This window comes from Heliconius melpomene, chromosome 13, assembly GCF_056956725.1.
Source record: "Heliconius melpomene rosina isolate 202511_hmr_F chromosome 13, ASM5695672v1, whole genome shotgun sequence".
Classification (NCBI taxonomy): Eukaryota; Metazoa; Arthropoda; class Insecta; order Lepidoptera; family Nymphalidae; genus Heliconius; species Heliconius melpomene.
Genome location: NC_140401.1, coordinates 16,773,153 through 16,793,863, shown reverse-complemented (window position 1 = coordinate 16,793,863; position 20,711 = coordinate 16,773,153). Strand labels below are relative to the sequence as shown.

At 29.6% G+C, this 20,711-nt stretch overlaps 1 protein-coding gene across 1 annotated transcript; it reads right to left on the bottom strand.

Annotated features, from left to right (window-relative positions):
• Nucleotides 1-1,051: 1,051 nt before the first annotated feature.
• Nucleotides 1,052-14,466, bottom strand: FMRFa (FMRFamide related propeptide). Its single transcript, XM_085196352.1, has 3 exons — nt 14,433-14,466; nt 2,724-2,862; nt 1,052-2,480 (listed from the first exon to the last, which is right to left on the bottom strand). Exons 2-3 carry the CDS (start codon nt 2,846-2,848, stop codon nt 2,045-2,047), a joined length of 561 nt encoding a protein of 186 aa, XP_085052478.1. The 5' UTR covers nt 2,849-2,862; nt 14,433-14,466; the 3' UTR covers nt 1,052-2,044.
• Between the last annotated feature and the right edge of the window lie 6,245 nt (nt 14,467-20,711).

Below are 20,711 nucleotides of genomic sequence, written 5' to 3'. Positions count from 1 at the left end.
AGGTTCCCAGGTTCCTTCTTCCTATCATGTTACGCGCAGAATGCAGTGTGAAGCGGTACAACAAGGTACCTAAGCTTTGACAGAACAATTTGTAATCAATTTTATGATAATAATTATTTATAGTTTTTTTCAAATCTTTCATAATAATTAATGACTTCATAATTATTTTTCTTCTAAGGTCTTAAGTACGATTATTTCCAGTTCTATTCATTTCCTTTTGGAAAGTGAAATTAAACACTTGTGTGTTTTGTCTCGAAGTGATGAATTATGTTCCACATTACTTCATTACATCCGTTATTATTCAGAAGCGTTCAGAACGAGCCGTTTAATTATTTCATTGTTCTTATTTCTATATACTTTAGCACTTGTATTTGCCCTATACTTGAAGGGAGTAGAGAAAATTTTGTGGTATATCATTTTCTTAACTGTTTTCAAATTTCCGAATATGGAGAAATATTAAATGAGCAATTTATAGCTAAAACCTCTCTTAGAGCTCACTAGACTCTAAACTCTTTAGGCTTTACCGAGATTCCTTCAACATCGAGAAAAAAACAATACCTACTTTATGTTTGATAATCAAAAAATATTTAGAGTAGAAACAAAAATAGTACAGCAAAATATCAAGTAAATTTGCGGGGGACGACGAGCTTAAAATAAATAGATTTAAGTGGGAGTTTGATTAGTAAGTTAGTTGGCAGTTCAATTGCAAACAATCTTTGTCTATCTTTCATTTTAAAAATACTTATTACAGTATATTTATAACACAGAGTGACTTGCTATTAGTTTTTCTCTATCGTTGATTCTACACTGAAAATTAAGTTCTACGTAATTAAGTTCTACACTGAAAATTAAGTGCCGACCTTATAACGATAAAGCTACGATACTTTTTTAGTTTAAATAAAAGTAAATAATAGTATAAATATTAAAATTACTATAACATTTTTATATTTTTATTATTATTTAGATTTTTTTATAACTTTCGTCCAGGAAGAGGGTGTTAAAACTCAACAATAATCAATGTAACACGACTTTATTTCCACATAAATAAAACCAGGAAAAATACTTCTGTTACATGTATGCCTTTTATTCTATATTTCAACAGTTAATATGTGACATCAAATTTAACATTTTTTATTATATTAAATTATATTATATTATAATTTCTAGTTCAGTACGAGTATCCGTTTAGCCCAGCCTTGTTGGATACAAGCACTGAAAATATATTATTTAGAAAATCTTAAGATTCGTATAGCATGAGAAGTATTAACTTAAAAAAACAAAATTCTACTAGATTAATTAACAAAATTTTTCCGACTACTGCCTCATAAGCTTGTACTGAGGCATAAAATATTTTAATTGTATTGTAAATCAAAATAAATGTAAGCTTGTATGTAAAGTTCAACTTAAAAATCTTCTTAAAGTAGTAATTCAGTTACAAATTCTACTAAACTGAATAGATAATTGACGTATAAGAGGCCTTATAGGATAGGGTCCAGTAGTGATTTTGACTATGTTAAATTTTAAATTCAATAATTAAGGTTCACATGAAAATATTTATATAGAGCCTCTTACTTTAAAATTGGTGGCAAATCTTTGAAACGGTAAAAGCGTATTTTGCTTTACGTCTATAGACAAGAAACATCGATTATAATAATATTTATATTTATTTAAAAACTCTTATAATAATTTATAAACATGGATACATCTCTGCTACATATTCTCTCCATATCGTATTTTTAATTTTAAAATTTAAACAATATCATAAAATATTAAAATATTATTTATAAAATTATTATAATACACAAAATATTTTTAAAATAAATAATTAACGAATGTTTAACTCAAAATGACTAGGGTTATCAGAATACAGACAAATAACATAAAAAGAAATTGAATAAAATGTAAAAACACATTAAAAATAATTATAATATTAAAATAGTAAAAAAAATTGTATCTAACTACATGTACTTAGGCTATTTTCGGTAAATCTTTGGCACTAAAATATTAGGGATCACGTATGGCTTTGATTAGATTACAAATAAAATTACGCCTCACAGTCGTGGCATTCAGTCGATCTCTTCTTCCTTTCGGCAACTTCTTCCATGTCATTCTCCCTCAATTCCTCACTGTCCCTACCAAGCCTTATAAAGTGGTCCCTAGCTCTGCTTTTTCTTTGGGGATAGCCACTTACAACTAGCTCGGAACTTTGTTCATAGCCAGGTTTATCCTCATCAGTGGATCTGCCAAGTCTGATAAATTTAGGGTCACGTCCTAGTCTTACGAAGTTTGAAACTCTTTTAGATACTGGGCCATCGTATTCATCTTCATAAGTTCTGAGCAAAGATATGAGGTCGTCGGTAGTGAAGGTCATGGGTTGAGATCGACCAAAGCGTAAGAAACTGTTGCCTCTTCGAGTTGGACGCTGTAAAGCTTCCCGAATGTCAGATGCGGAAGGTTCTGGTGGGTACGATCTACCAAATCTGCAGGTGAAAGCTTATTATTAATTGACATTCTGAGATTAAGCTTAAAAGTTGTATGTATTAGTTTATAAATAGTGTGTGATATTAGTTCTCAAATGGTTTGTTTTTACGTGTAATAGCTGAGACTGCAAAATCAAAAAAATTAACATTATTACCCCAAAAATATCAGATATCTCTGTAATTAATATAAATATCTACTCTATATTGTATCTGTTTGTCTATATTGTATAATCTATTTTTTACCGTATCATACTCCTATCGATGGCACTCCTACGACGAGCTTCCAGATCTGGTGATCTTCGAACTGGATTGCCCAACACATCTGAGATCAGGCAGATGAAAACTACTGCTAACATACTTCTATTCATGATTCTTTCTCGGTCTGTAAGAAATAAATAAGCTTAAATAAATTGAAAAAGAAGAAGAACATCACATTCCTCAGTTCTTAATTTATTAGTTTTTAGTAGTTATTTAGTATTATTTATCATAATTCGACTCCTATTTTTTTCCTCGTTCTGATTAAAGAATTTAAGTTTGTAAAATTAAAATTTATTATTTTTTAGAAACATCCAATGCTCATAACTTTCTACACGTGCAAAAGTTTACTGCTATATATATTTAAATGTTAATTTCAATCCTATTCATGTAACACTACGCAAAAGAAGCTGTTCATTAAAATGTCACGTCACAAACTACTTTGAAAGTTAATTTCTTGAAAGGCATTTGGTATACAGAAAAGTAAAACTATTTCAATTTTTTTTTCATAAAACCACACGCAAAGAGGGGTGTTACCTAAAGTGCTAGTGTTTAACACTTCACTAGGAAGTTCTTGTTTTATAATATATTATTTTGTTTCATATATTCCAACACTTGTTTTCGTACTAATATAATATTTTTTAATGGTATTCATCTGCCTGAACTCAGTTGTGTTGGGCAATCCAGTACTGTTTCAAAATATTATAACAATTATAAAATTATAATTCATTGCTTAATAGTATAAGCGAATCTATAAAGATGATTATAAACTAAACGACATCTGCACCACAAAGACTACAACAAATTTCTAATAACCGTCAATATTGTTTAGCAAAACACCATATCCTTGAAAACTGCAAGGAACGCGGTATTTCCTGAAAGGTCGTCATCCGACAGAAGGTCAACGCTACAGACATGACGGCGCCGGTAGTCGGGACTTACTTTTCAACTATTAATCTGTGAACCATATTTGAATCTTTATTTGCGCATTGCGTAAATCCTTAATATATTCAACAAAATTTTTAACTTGCTAAGAAAAAGTAGAGAAGAAAGAGACTTATCATTAGACATTTTTTATCTATACGTGATAATGCAGAAGAAAAACTAAAATGAAACATAGACATAGAATTAGTTCCGTTTAAGTAAACTTACATTGTGACAGACTGTTTACAGAACTACGACAACAACTGAACCACAAACTAATAGAAACAAATTAAATACTACTCCCTTGTTTCATAGTTAAATCAATATACCAAGTGCGAATCGAATTGTAAGTAAGGTTCCGTAGTATCATTAATTAATGTAGTATTAATTAAAGTCAAGAAAAAACTAAATTTAAAGTTCAAATGTATTCAATTATAAAGAATTATAAATCAAAAACTTTTTAATTAAAAAGTTTAAATTATATAAATTCTATACAAATAATATATGCATATTCGAACCCAAAACAATTTGTACACAATACTAGGTACTCGCTAAAAGTTCACCCTGAGCCACCGTAATTGAGCAATTACATTTAATTTAGTAAATTGTATTAGACGACGCTTTCTGTAGATTTGCATAGTGCTTAACAGATATTGATTCAGTTAACTTAAACTTGGCGAACTAACTTTATTATTCTAATTCCATACATTCTATTAAAATTTGCAAATTACTTTAAACGTTGTTTATCTTTCCCTATTTTATTAAAATATTTGTTGTTGAGGCAGTGGCACAAGCGTGCAACTCTTAACGCGACAGCTGTCGGTTCGATTATCATTCGAGGGAATTAAATATTTAATATTTTTATTTCTTCGGTCTGGTAACGAGGCAAAAGCGCGGTATCTCTATCGATTTTTATTGTTTTTTTAAAGCGTTTTCACAATATTTTTTTTTATTACTGAATAACTAAAATATTCTAAAAGTATATAGAAAATGAAACCGCTCGTAAAACCTAGCTATAGTCTAGTCTGGCCAATTCACGGAATACAAGATTCTAAATTGATATTTTTTTTCAGCTTCCGCTATATCCCACACATACCGTGGTAGGCAGACGACTACTAGTTTCAAGACAATATGTTACCCAGTTTCGGCCGACTGGCGGTATTCAACGCCGTTGATAAAATATGTACTTATGTAAAAATCCCTAGCAAGGGCTAGGTTACCTACGGCCCTCGCCTTCATATCTATATAATTCAAAACTCATCTAAAGTAAGTTTTTATAATATATATTTTTATTACAACAAAACGAGATCACTGAATGAATCCGCACTCGTAAGCGACTAAAAGATAAAACGGGCATAAAGAACGAATTAGTCCATTCAAAAGGATCATAAAATAACTGACACTCAAAGTTTTACTACTCGTGTTTATGAGATATATTGAGAATGGTCGCAGTTGTTTTATTTATGGGGTTAATGTTTATAAAATCATTCAGATATTAAATGAATTTTTATTAATGAAATATTGATTTTGACGTAATTAAATAACCCTTGCTACGACAGCAACTGACTATAGACGCTACGCTTGGTTGAGGGTTCGATTTACATTTGTGGGAAAAAATATTTTGGTCTGGTTAACGAAAATACGGTGTTGAGTTTCGATGTTGAACCATTACAACGCAATGTCTGGAATTCGATCGGAAAGCGGAATACGTAATGTCTTAATGCGGGATGAACGTAAAAATTGTAGCGCTAGTAAAAACATATGAGAATCTTCCGTTATTGAGGAATTGATAGACAGCAACGCACAGACGAATCTACTGGATTTAGAGAATAAAGAAAGACATGTAAAATATAAGGATAATGTAAGGTAGGTTAAGAGTAAAGTACCTATTTTAAGAAAAGATTTCAAAATTCTCACGGGAGCGGGAACGGAAAAAAAACGCAATTTTCCTTTTTACATCTCAAAGTAGACGCAAACGAAGTTGCCGGCAACGACTAGTATTAATAATAAGAATTCTTTTAAATAAAGCCATCAATTTTTTGTGCAAAAGCTCTTTGTTTTATTATTTAACCAAACACCCTCGTTCGTGATATTTTTTAAATTTGAATATTCTATGGAGACGCGCCACGTTGCGTCGGTGGCAACCTCTACCCCTTTTTACCATCAGTATATATTTTATAAAACTTAAGTTAAAATTTTAATTTCATATTTTATTCCGTACGTGATAATCGAGGAAATCTGAGAACCTAGTGTTAAAGCACTTCCGCCGCGGAACTAACCGCCGCAAGATATGTATTATGAAAATAATTATGTATCTATACATACTTCTGTTTAAGTATTATGCATGTATTACAGACTTCAGAGTAGACAAAGAGAATTTAAGACGGGGATTCGAAATGACGACCGTCTCATATACAATTAGATAACATCCCCTTACAAATAGAGTAAAAATTAAAAGTAAAAGATCATTGGAGGATCATTCAAAAACGTTGAATATAATCAAACTTCGAAAACTAACTTGCAGCCAATTTCGGTAGAAAATGTATAAGTGGGTGCCAAAAACAATTAAAATGATAAATTGGACCCCACGGCTGTATCCTCCTTCCGTTTATTTTACTTAAAATTTATTATAATATATTTTTTAATAAGCTATATGACAGATACATATTAAATAATATTAAAGCCGTAGTGGCGCAGGGGCACAAACTTGCTAATTTAAACGTGACGGGTGGGAGTTCGATTTGGAGAATTAAATATTTAATATTATCATTTTCTCGTTCTGGTAACAGGGCAAAGCGCGGCGATGAGTTCCAATTATTCTGCGGAAAGTGGTAAATGGACGTGCCTTAGAGGACTTGATAAGGAGGAAATAAAAAAGGATAAATATTTCAATCTTTCAAGTGGGAAACGAACCCATAACTGTCGTGTTTAGTTCGATTGTAACCCTATGCCACGATTTCCTTAGTAAAATCAGATATATAATTTATATAATAAATATACATTTACAGTTTAACACATTTCTATTATAATTTATAGATGCAGTGCTCTAAATAATATAGTAGTTCCTAAGCCAAAGCCGTTGTGCATAATAACTGAACAGCACTTAATAATTTTAGTAATGTTGATTAAGCTAAGAGGCAGCCAGATATTGTAATAGTTGAGCTTCTATCTTGTCTGTACTGCGAAATATAAGACAAGATAATAGTATATTCTAGAAATTGCTTTACCACTAATGTAAATCAGTAGGGATGTGCTTGATTAAAAAGAATATTAGTTATATTCTATATCTAAAATCTGTTTTTTTTTCTGTGTTGCGTATCAAGAATGCGAAGAGTTATTTCTTTTTTCTTACCAGCACTTCACAGAACCCCTTTCCTTTCTATGGTAGCTTCTAAACAGGCCAAAGTCTATTTGAACAAAGTTATATCTTCTCTGTATTTAAGTTGAAATTGTTAGGCTAGTGAAACTACATTAGTTACTTTTCATAAATAAATTTTAAAGACATAAATAAATTTAATAAACGTCAAAACTAAAACATCGACGACGTGCCTAATACCAAAGATTCAAATTGTAAATTCTAACACAAAATTAGATAAACTGTTAGATTTCATATACATATGTATGTATGTATGTGCACAAATTTCTCCAAAACCAAGTTACGTAGAGTTGCTTAGGAAGCTGAAGTGTAGACAAGTTTGTTCTCTCAATCAGAGTAACGATTGACTGGTAATTTTCTGAGACAACTTCACCTGAGAATGTGGCACTATAATATTATAAGTCAACATAAACTGTATGAGAATTATGTTTTAATGGAAATTGGAATGGAATTCGTTAAAAACTTCATAATTTTCTCTACTATTAATTAGTCTTTTCTTAAAATTTTCAACAAAAAATGTGATAATAATAAAGAAAGTCATATTTTGGATGCTTAGTTGATTTTAATCTTAATCTTAAATTTAAACCAAAAACTATTTCTAAATATTAGTTATAAAAATTACTAAACTAAATAGAATTTTATTAATTTTATTATTCCTTAAAACATTTTATTTAAAAAAAATGTTAATACCACTAGAGATAAAATACCTAGAAACTTATTATAATACTCTAAAACTTTATAATAATAATTCCCATATTTGAAATACTGTTGTTTAAAACAACTAGGGATTAATACTTTGTGTTTACAAGTAGAAACTTTAACATTAACCACAAACGAATGGTTGCAGTTCAATAACTATTCTATTGAAAATTATATTGAACTAGCGGACGCGCGCAGCTTCGCTTGCTTATTTGCACCTTTAGGGGTGAATTCTAATAAACCATGAAACACGTGTTCAATGAAATATTTTTAAGAGTCTGAATTTACAATTTTATAAAAATTGGTGCCGATTTAAATTTTTTTCCATACAAACTTTCAACCCCTATTTCACTCCTTTAGGGTTAAAATTTTTCAAAATCCCTTCTTAGTGGATGTCCAGATTATGAAAGTAAACTTTTGTCTAAATTTCACGTTTCTACCATCAGCGGTTACGGCTGTGCGTGCGTCTTACCTCAGTCAGTGAGGACAAATCCTTTTATATAAATATAGATATAGATTTTCGAGACATCACGTTTTGAATTGAAGTATTCAGTTATCAAAAAAATAATATAATATTTATAAAAAAAAAAATTAATAATATTATTACAAAATTAAGCATTTCTAAATGTTAATCTACACATACATAAGTCAAGTAATAAAAGTACTTACTTCAGAGAGTAGAAACATTTAATTAACATATTTCATATTATAATCCTATTGTTTCTAATGAAATATATTATTCATACATTATGTGAGAACATCTATTGTTTTATATCGGGGGCTGTCGGATGCCGGGGCTGTCGGGTGCTGTAACGTGCCCTGCCCTGATAGTGCATCATTGCATTTCAATATTAATCTTTGATTTATCTTTTAAAAAATAAATAATGGTTGATAGTGAAGGAGTTGCAGGTTCGAATGTCATTAAAGATTGCTGTCAAGAGCGTGCAAGATTATTTTTGCGTTAAAAATTCGGCGGAAAGTGGGGAACGGAAAATATTATACTATTTATTATATTCCTACATTTTAGCTTATTAACTAGAATATTTCTATAATAGGTAATCCTTCAAAAAGAAAATATCCAAATATAGCGGATTATATTTTAAAACGTAAGGGATTTCTTTCAAATATAATTTTTTGAATTAAGATTAGTAAAAAGTAAATGTGGTCAGTATCTGTATGGAGATAAGTAATCCTCTAAGAACCTCAAAGGCTGAATGAAATGTAACCTTTGGATATTTGTAAAAATAAAGTAAGTAATAATATAATTTACTTATCGATATTAAATAATTTAATATTATCTCCAACTATTGATTACTATTGTTACTGTAATCGCGAAGGTCGTGGGTTCAGATACCACTCAGGGATACATAATTTCACTAAAGAGACGAGCTATATATATCTTCAATCCTACTAATATTATAAACATAAAAAATTGTGAGGATGGATATTTATTCCACGCATAATTTACAAAATTGATTTTAATGAAACTTTATACCTAGCAATATAACTTATATATTACAACTAGCGGCCCGCTCGCGGCTTCGCCTGCGTCTCCGTGAGTACCTACGTCCTATAAGTGACGTCCATGCAAAATTTGAGAGTCCTAGCAACTGTAGTAACTAAGTTTCATACAAACTTTCAACCCCAAAAACAACCCCTTAGAAGTCGAAAATCGCAAACTCCCGTCTTAGCGAGCACCTACGTCCTATAAGTAACTCCTATGCAAAATTTAAGATTCCTAACACATGTAGTTTCTGAGATTTCGTGATGAGTGAGTGACCTTTCGATTTTATATATATATATATATAGATAATATTTACTAACTTTACACCGCGACTTAGGACACAAACGTATCTGACTCCTATAATAATGAAATATTGAATAAGAAATCTATTTAAAATTATAATGAGATGGATTTATTACTTATAAGGAAATCCTCTCAGAAAAGTTTTGTAAAACCTATAAAGCTGATGACAAGTTACTATTATCGCAGCTGTCTAAGTGCATTGGAATGGAAAATATCTAGATATTTGTAAAGATATCACTTTATGACATTGAGACTTCGTTAAATACTTTCCACTATTGATAGTGGGTATGGGTTCGAATCCCACTCGGGGAAATATGTTTAAAAGCAATAAAAATTAAAAAACCACACACAATCGAGAATCTATATAGAAAACTGCTAAAATAGCTTTAATTTTGTAAATTTAAATAATTTCACTAGGGATAGTTTTTAAATATAAAAACGAACTGCCAGCACCGTCAGCTTTAGTCGCTAGTACTAAACCTCTATATTAAAAATAAAAATTAGCTACACTCTAAACATTATTAGAAACACGTTATAACCCTAAGCTTTCAAATTAAGGATAATTTAAGAACTGAAAATCCTTTTCGCTGGGAGCTATAAGTACCTAATTATCGCTGAAACAAAGGAACCTAAATAATAATAATAATTATTGTTTTCACACTGTAAACTCCTTTTGTTTTATTATAAATCCCTTTATATTTATAAAAAGGTCCCTTTGGAAGCTCATGTTTCATTTTACAGATACATGTGCCTGAAATAATTAGGATATAATTGTAATATTTTGTATGGTATTTTTATTGTAGGCGGTGTTTTGGGTTAGTGAAAGCAAAAAAGTAAAATATATTATGGGATTGGTGGCTGTGGGTTCGATTCCTATACTTGTATTAAATTTAAGCTTGTTTAGGTTACGATAATTTTGGACAGTGAATAATTAATTAAATCCTTTAATTGTATTGTAAGTTCTCACTTCGTGCCAAATTTTATAACTGTAGGTCAACGGGAAGTAATCTACAGGCTTAGGTACTATAGGTTTTGAATACGCGAAGTTCATACAAAATGGAGCAAAAACGTATCTTTTTATTATGTTGACTTAGAATTTCTTTTTTCTCTGTGTTTTAAGAAACCATAGATTGAAATATTTGATATTAATTTCAGCTTATTGAAATAATAATATTTAGATAAGAACGTTTAATAACAATTCTCTCGAGTGAAAATCGAATCGACAACCATCAAGAGTAATTTAATTCATTTATCAACTTCGCCCCAGTAGAGTTAGGCTTTAAATACAATCATTGTAGCATTTGATATTTGATTAAATTACAATTACAGAGACGATTACACATGAATTGGTGTTTACATCTCCGTAATGAGAACGGGTTTGCTTGAGATTTAAAAAAACATGTTCGCGATATGTTCCTTGCCTTGTAAATTATCATTTAAGTGTTACCAGTTAATGATTTAATTAAGTACGAGTATGTACTTACTTTGAATTTAAATTATTATTATAATATTATTTATTTTAAATACGGAGTGTTAAGATATTCCGATGTCATTAAGTTCTAATTAATAGTATTTGAGTACCTACCACAAATAAAATTCTAAAAATAAGCGATCTTTACATTTCCATTCGAAGGCAGCATCGTCTTAATTAAGGTTTGTCCTTTAGTATTGTGGGATTCGCATAATTATTTTCCATTCCGTAAGCTATTCTTAGAGGAAAAAATTTAAAAGTAAAAAAAAAAAAACAATATGGCTTGGCCTTAGGTAATTTTTGGTAAAGTTTTACCTACAGTAAAATTTTAAATTAACTGCTGTAGGTATTATTTACTAATGAAAATTCAAACTTTCTGATAATAACTTTGTTTTTATTACAATTGAGAGGCATATTCCAAAGTTTGGGGGTGGGTAATCCCATTGTAATGAATTTAAATCCCATGAATTAGAAATATTTGGTCAAAATAAATAGAAACTGAAGTTGCCCACTTTTGTTCCCATTTTCAGCCGGACGAGGCATTGCTTGGACTCATTTCTTCATCCAAAATTGAAAATAAAAATATTTTTTTTAATGCTTGTCCTTGTATGTAGTTCAGTTTTAACGATAGTTCTAACGACAAAAAATTTTGCTTCTAACCACATATATTGAAAGAAATGGTTTACTAGAGCCGTAACGTATTCCATTTGACTACCGCGCTCCTTAGAGACCGTCAGTTTTTCCATGGAAATCAAAAAATGAAAAATACGAAAAGAAGTCATGTGTAATATGAAACTTTTTTTAATATATAAATATTGATTTGAACTGGCTTTTTCCGTTTTGTGTTTTTTAAAATATAACATAGAATAAAAGGGAATGGGAAGCGGAGAGTCTTACCATCAGTTTCCTTTGTCTACTCTGTTATACAGGGGGATGCGGGATACAGTATCTAGCTGAAAAAAGTTTAGTTTTAGATGACCATACAATAATATTGTATTAAAAGCCAGATTAAGCCAGGATACGAATATGGAAACTTTTTAGACATTTTTACAATATTTGTACATTTTCTTTGAAAAATGGCCACGAGTCCGTAATAGATATTAAAATAAACTAAGCGAAGCATTCGAATTAGCATTCGATTATCACTTTGTTGTTGAAATAGAAAATTATTAATTTCAAATGTTATCCTTTGAGTAAGCTCCAAACGTATGATTGTTTTATAATTGTTTAATTATATATTAACTTTCTCTTTTGTTGTCTATTCATTTTCAAATATATTATTAAAAGTTAAAATTATAAATGGTTGAAATATATTTTTATAAAAGTAAATTAACGTTACTGTAGCGATTATTACTATAATATATACTTAAGACTACTTTTGTTGAACGCGCTAATCTCAGGAACTTCTTTTGGTTAGGAAAATGTATAAAAAGTATTTTATAAAAATACGTTTTAAAGTTCACACAAACGAACCTGCGGTCAAAATCTAGTTATAAATAAATAAGCTGTTGCGTTTTTTTAAAACTATTTATAAACAACTTAAATCTCATAGAACGTTAATTTTAATTAAAATTTGAAGAATTTTGTGTCACTTTAGCTGTTTACGTTATAATTTGCAATTATGCAGTTATTTTCTGCTCTTCCTCGTGAAATACTAATTACTCAAAGAAACTGTCAAATGAAGTTTAAAATATTTTACTTTGAATAATGTTAGCTTTAACAATATTTATGAACTTTTTATAATTTTGTCTGTACATATTTATAACACTCTTCCCGTACTGACTGACTGACAGAACGCGTATACGAAATTGTTGAAATTTGGCATATAAGTAGATTAGATAGTGTCTTTACTGTAAAAATTTTACGAAAACTATTGCATTATGTTGTTTTTAAAAATTGGAACACTTCCAATGTGAAGATCTACTTACTACGGTATCGTTATCTTATATTGATTGTTCGTCTGTTATGTCCTCCTGTAGAGCAAATATATGTAATAGCAAATTGTATATAACAATTTAAAATTTAAATTCACTATCACAAATAATGTTTTTAATTAATTCAGTACAAAATTTTGATTAGAAGCTACTATATTAGAATTAGAATTTTATTCATTTATTAAATTTAAAACAATAAATTTTAAGTTATAATTTTGTTTATTGTTAACAAAAAATTGATGCCGTCGTGGCGCAGCGGTACAAGGGTGTGACTGTAACGCGTCGGTTGTGGGTTCGATCCCCACTCGAGGAAGTTAAATATTTATTTACGTTTATATTTACATTTCTTCGCTCTGGTGTCGAGACAAAGCGCGGTGTTGAGTTCTGCCGTTTAACACGCAATACCTCCAGAATTCGGCAGAGAGTGGGAAACGGAGTGTCTTAATAATAGGTTCCCTCTGCGGGATATAGCGTGAAACTGATTACTTTAAAAAAAATCAAGTGAAATAAAATTTGAAATGTAAAAATTGCTGCTGTATTTTTTTATTTATTCCTTAAAAATATTAAATTGTTTTGCATAATAGTATTGTGATGCCATAATAGAATTGTACATATTTCCAACTGAAACGAACGAAGCTACATTTTTTGTCACTTTAAATGAAAACTGTATTAAGTTTAATTAAATATTCTTGTATATTTTTTATCGAATGTATATTGTTTTATATTTTTTAGTCTATACAAGTCTTTTACGTAAGTCAGCATGAAACAAACAAATGCATATACAAGTTTATTAATAAAGATAACATAAAAAAAGTAATATTTAATACTTTTGAGGAAAAAATATTGACTGACTATAAATGATAGCAACGTATGCCATTTACCGTCTAATAAAAAAAATATTACGGTAATTTATTTTGTAATAAATGTAAAATTTAAAAATCATTTCTCATTATAAGGTTACGCTATTTAAATATGTATAATAACACTTTCAGTTTCAATAATGTCTTTTTTATATGATTTTACACAGGTAAAGGAAGTGGAAGCAGCGTTTTAACTTATAATTGTATATTTTTAAAAAGCTTTTTTATTTAGAATAATACTAGGCAAACTTTAGAAAAATTTAAAAGAATTTAGAACTATGTAAGTTGTTTTTTATTATGTAAATATACCTACATATATTTATATTTTACGTACACTGTATTTTTTCAGAAATAACAATTAATTCACATACATTGAAAAATATTGTATTAATAGTTATTTCAGAAAAGATACCGTTATAAAAATAATAAATTTTAAATTAGTAATATTTTTAACATATTAAGAAAAAATATTTTATTTAAGACAAAATTCCTGATAATATATAAATAATAACCGTAATGTATCACTTTAGAACTACTATACAAAAATTTTACTTAAACAATTATTTTTATTTATTTACTAAAAATTTTAAAACACATTTTCAGTATGTATATAAACTTTTACGTACCAGTGTATGAGGGTCTTTACACTTTGGAGCCTGGCACTGTTTTGAAGGCTGCAACGCGCGCCCCGAGCTTTTATGTCTCGACCATGGGGTGACGTCACCATGCATAAGGCTCGTTCCATGGGGCTAAATACGGGGTATCCAGTTATTATGGCTTAAGAAACTATTATTTATAAGTTGTTTACTTTAGTATTTAATTGGATGGACAGAATTACCTTATTTTATATTGTTATTTGTGTTTTATATATTTTTTCTCTTTTTCTGGTTGTTCTTTTTAGATATTTTTTTAGAAACGTATTAAATATTGGACGGTTTCCAAGAGGCGTGGGTTCAAATCCCGCTATGTTTAAAATTTTTATACATTTCTAAAAATATATTTTTCTTTCCTAAGCGTGGAATAACACTTTAAAATGGTAAAAATGTGTTTTTTTTTTAAATTTCACTCGTTCTAGAGATAATGTTACGCAAATATATACCAATTTTGCCACTACGGTGTTTTCTTTTTGTTTATTTTAGTACAAATCCACAAATGATCGTTAAGGAAATGGGAAATTATAACAGTTTTGCATAGACATCTACTGATGACTTTATTTTTGTTCTTACTAACCTAAAAGCAACGGAGCGAAGACAACCTTACTACTAAATTTACATGCGCCTACTACATACATTTTAAATGATAACAATATTAACAATGAAACAGAAATATTTCATGACTAATTTTTTGTTTATAAATTATACTTTTATAGTACCTCAATAGTGTAAAATAATAAAAAGAAATTGAATTGCTCTTTAAAAATATTTAATATTAATATGAATTTATATTTCTAATAGAAATAAATAACAATCGTTAGACGAGGTCGTCGTGGTGTAGTGGGATAGCGTCTACCGTAAGCGCGTTAGTTGTGAGTTCGATCAACATTCGAGTCAATGATTATATTTAAATTATTTTCCATTTTTTCCGTTGTATCCGACACTCAACACGCAATTCCACACTCCAGAATTCGGCGTAAAGTGCGGAACGGAAGTGTCATAATGAGAACGGAGTGTTTTAACACTAGATTTCCAGATTATGTCTACGTATCCTGCTGTATGCGATATACAGCATGAAGCTGAGAAAAAATAAAAAAAAATATATAATATAGACAGTATTCATCGCCTGCAACTTTATCGTACGTGTGTCCACCACAAGACTTAAAAATTAAAATTTAGTTTTTTCCTCCTCCTGTAGATGTTGCGAGAAATCCTCTCTTATTCATCCATAACTTACGTGCATATATTTCTTATCTTTTAGTCCAGTAGCTTAGCTTCATTTGTGCATTGCCTGTCAATCAGTTTTATATTTATAGATATTACTTCGTAGCTTTGCGTAGCATTGTAGGCAGTAACGTAGCTCGTAGCGAAATTTTCACGATTTTGATATTTATTCGGTTACTTTATTATTTTATTAGGAATAATGGTAAGTGGTACATGTAGCTCTATAAAAATATATATTTTGCTTAATTTAATAAATAATTCTATCATTAATAAGTAAAACCGAAAAATTATGTATTTCATTAGATAACTTTTACTTTAATTTGTTTATTTTTTTATTTTCTCTCATTTTTTGTATCAAATGAATTAAACAGAGAAAACTAGCTGGTAGTGGTCGTTCTATTCTCTACTTTCTACATTTGTTTAAGAGAATCGCGTGTTGGGTGGCGCAAATTAAGGGCACACGATGGTCTCCGACGAACGGAGGAAAATAAAAGTATAATTAGTATACTTTCCCATTTATCAATCCAATCATTGTTTATCATGAGTACAGTTAGCATAAAAATATCTTAAAAAAGACTTCAACGAACAACTGTTTAAAAAACTTTGAGATTTTATCAAATAAAAATTGATGTAGCAAGCAATTCACAATCAAATATTAATAACATAATTGGGATGTGCCTACATTGTCGTACCAGTATTAGTAGGTTAGGCAGAAGAAAGCCAGTCATTTTGTTTTAAGTGCCAGAACTTAACGCCGCGCCTCGTCTGGCACTGAAATGAAAATTACTTAAATATTCCCCGAGTGGCATCGAACCCGCAATTGTCTCTTTTACACTGTGGCAAGACAGATTCAAGTATTTGATATTTTTAGAGTTCATCACCTCAAAAGATAAAAATGGATACCTTATTGGATCAGTTTGTTGTCCGTCGGTCCGTCTCAGTCGGTTGTCTGTTGCAATTAGTCTCTTTACTTTTATACATTGCTGATATTTTATATTAATACAATTTTATTAATTTTTTTAACACATTTGTTACTAGAGCGACGAAATATTACATATTTTATCTCCTCGGGTTGGAATCAAACCCACGACCTGTCGCGCTTACAGTCACACACTTATGACTTCAATTTATGTTTACAAAAAGACTTTACAATCAACAATTGACTCTATTATCATTCACGTCAATATTCAACGTTAACATATCGAAAAATAAAGAATCATTTGCATTTACATAGAATTATGAAATTGGTAACAAATTACAAAGGCTTTTATGGAATCTACCAGCATATTTTTATCTGAACGTAATGACAGGATGGCTCAGAGGGTTCAGATATACCATTGCGGTGAAGCGATAAGGATGTATATTGTCTACTAATTTATTTCTAACTGTTGCCTGGATTTTTGTCTATTATTAAATGTATTTTTTTTGTAGCTTTACAATTTTCTCGTATAGCAGAATTGGTTGAGAACCTAATATCAAGACACTCCGCTTTTTAAGTCCAACAGATTATTTGTATTTAACTATTATAGAATTTAACTACATTTGTATGGAATTTCGTAACGGGAATGCAGCTAACATTCTAGTCTTCATTCCACAATTATATTACACTGATTTCTGTTAACAATATTGTGTGCACGTGTTTCTGAAGTTACACTTTGTATTATAAATTTAGACTATGGTATTAAAGTTTAAGGTACAATAGGTATTTTTCAAGTAGAGTTGAAGAGAAAATATTCATAAACATATTATTTGGAACCGCCATTCAACATGCAATGCCTCCAAAAATACGGCGGTAAGTGAGGAACGGAGTGTCTTAACACTAAATTCTTTCTCCTTACTCTGCTATATGCTCGGTAGAGCGTAAACTTGTTTTTTTTATTTCCAAGATAATATTTATTATTGTATATTTGTATACCATTTTAAAGAATTTTTAAAAAGCAAATGTTTTTTTCTCTCATATATGTCCTATAATATACGTTGCTCCTACGGTACATTTTGTTAAGTGAAATATAGTTTTGCGCAATTAAACGTTTAAAAGTGTTATAAATTTAAAATATCTAAATAAATTATAAAACTTTAATAGAAGTAGGTCAAGTAAAAAAAGTATATCTTTATAAAGCTAGATACATAAAGTAAGGTGTTTTCATAAATAAAAGTAAGATGGCTGGTGTTGATGATAGTGTTTTTATCGTTTTTCTCCTGTTTCAAATTTCAATGAATGAAAGGAATGAAAATATTTAATAGGACCTAACATACATTTCATTTATTTTTTTAGTAAATATGACATTTTACCCTTAATGTACTTATTTATATAAATGATTCACATTTTCAAGCTACAGTCAGACGAAATTTAATAGATTTAAATTAATTTTGCAGTTGCAATTTTGCAATTAAAACAGAAATATAAGAAATATATAAAACAATTATATATTTAAAGTGTACACTGACCTAAAAACTTACGCAGGACATCGAAGTGAACATTTGGCACGGAAACCTGACGACGTAGAAAATGACTGAAAAAACATGATATTTCCAAGACCACTTTATACTTAGTGTGTTATATTAAGAGGTTTATGTATCCTAGGTTCTATATCTAAGGTGGTTTGTACCCATGTAGTAAAAAAGTATTAGGTTATATATTTATTTTACGAAATCGAGAATCTTATACTAAAACCAGTATATATGTTTTCTTGGTAGGTATTAGGTTTAAATAGTTTAGTCCATTATCTACATTTAGAACTATATAAAGTTAATTTTACAAGCACATTAACGTTTATTACACACTATTTTATACAACTTTAATGTATATTTCGACTGAGTGTAAGTTTTATTGCTAGTATTTTAAGTTACAATGAAGCTCATTTTATATGACTTTATATGACGTTAGAAAGCTTTGAGTCAAAACTTCCATATATTACTTTTTAATAACAATTTAAAAGTCTTTTGTATGAATTATGTATTATTAAACAACATTTAAAAGATATAATTTTCAATGCACTGTAGTATTTTTCTCTTCAGCCATTGGTCTTTCAGAATGACGTAGTCATTTCGTATACTTTGCTACGCACCTACAATATTAAAGTACTACCACACTAACAAAAGAAATAGTGCGATATTCTTTTCACGTATTTATAACAAATTTCAAATATTTGGTTAACTTGTTATAACATCTGTCGCATTATATAATTATTAAACGAATCTTGTATTTTAATAAATCGACACAAAATAATTAAAAATATAAGACACATTTTATTATGTTTCTAATTATAAAAGGAGATATTCTAGGAGGAATCTATTTCTTCACGCTCTTCGATTTGGGAAGGTGCGTCAAGTGGGTATACGGTTCGGTTCGGTGCTTTATTTATGGCGCTTCGAGCATGCCAGTTGAGCACTAATCTCTTCGCCAATGTCACGTTGTATGGAGAACACACAAAGGAGGTTGTACGGTAAAAAAAAAGATATTATATAGGTGGGTATATCAAACGTGTTGAAAAAATTGATTCAAAAGACTATATGATTTAATCTTATAATTACTGTTTTAAATATTTTAAAAGAATGCAGTTATTAATAATACAGATTACAGTCATAAAATTATAATAATTTATAATCGATTAATATATTTTATTCATGTGTTATTATTTCATTATATTCTTCCTTTTATATTATTTATTTCTTTATTCACTATAATTTTAAAATTCATGCTTATATATAACTCATAAATGTGACAGCGTCGGATTGTAAGCGCGACGGTTATAGATTAAATTCCAACTAGGGGAATGATTATATTACAATAATGTTTATTTTGCCACTGTATTAGACAAGGGACGGCGTTGAGTCCCACTACTCAACACGGGAAGTGGGGAACGAAGCGCCATAACATTAAGTTTCCTATGTCTATCCTGCTATGAGAAAAACATAAAGATAAATTACTATTATTATATTGGATTTGTGTATTACATTAGTTATGCTTATTATTTTAATAGTAAAGATTATAAAATATATTGTAACTGTTGAAAATATGTTATTATTAAACGCACCGATATTTGGTTCGGTCGTGTGAAGAACACTTAACTCGCTGACTCAAGTGCGTGGGTGGATTCATTCATGTCAAACTACGCTTTGGACTGCCTCCAAGTTTACCAACTTAAAGGTTATAGATAATTTACTTATATTAATATTGTCAATGTAATATATCCTAGAATCCCTCAAACTGCCCTACGTTTAGGATTTGTATTATGATTTTCGACTCTTGGAAAGAATTTATTATTAAATAACATTATTTATGGTCGTTGGTTCGATTCGCACTCGGGGAAGTGAACTATTATATATCAATATTTACATTTTTCGCTCTGGAAGATCAAACAATCGTCAAGTTAACATTCAGATGAATAAAGAATACCAGAGAGAATGTGTGAAGAGGTTGATGTGAACAGTGAGAGAAATTTATTGTAAAATAAGAAATAACAAGTACTTTAGGTTCCCTGACCGAGTACCTATACCGTTCGAGAATCTACGCCGTGATGACGTCGTCATTTAGTACACATGCTGTAAACATATAAGAATTAATAGTAGAAAATAAAATATAAATGAACTACGGCCAATATAATACTGACTCCGAGTATTACTATTGCAATAAAAATATATATAGAAGAGAGAGCAAATACATTGTGAGTCGTAATATGTGAGTATACTTGTCTCTAGTGCTAGGAAATAATAAAATATATTATATTTTGGCAAGTTAAGCCTACAGAGACAACGATTGCAAAAACAAGTGAATATTTTCTTTATATATAAATGTATGAGCGTCTATAATATAAAATCACAGTATCTGATTATTAATGCTAAAATAATTTTAATGTTTAACTTTTTCATTGTATGTTGAGTTTCGCCACTCAACACACAATTGTCATTGCAAAGAAGTTTCAAAGAGTTATTTTAAGAGAACCCCCAACCTTCGCGATTACAGTCAAACGATGTTTCAACTATAGCGCCGTAATGCGCCTCATTATAATATTATATTGAAAAATT

Bases quoted from the DNA above. Each gene is read 5' to 3' on its own strand.
- FMRFa (XM_085196352.1), bottom strand. From the start codon at position 2,848: ATGAATAGAAGTATGTTAGCAGTAGTTTTCATCTGCCTGATCTCAGAT. The intron at 2,481-2,723 runs GTAAAAAATAGA...TTTCACCTGCAG, and splicing joins ATCGATAGGAGTATGATACG to ATTTGGTAGATCGTACCCAC.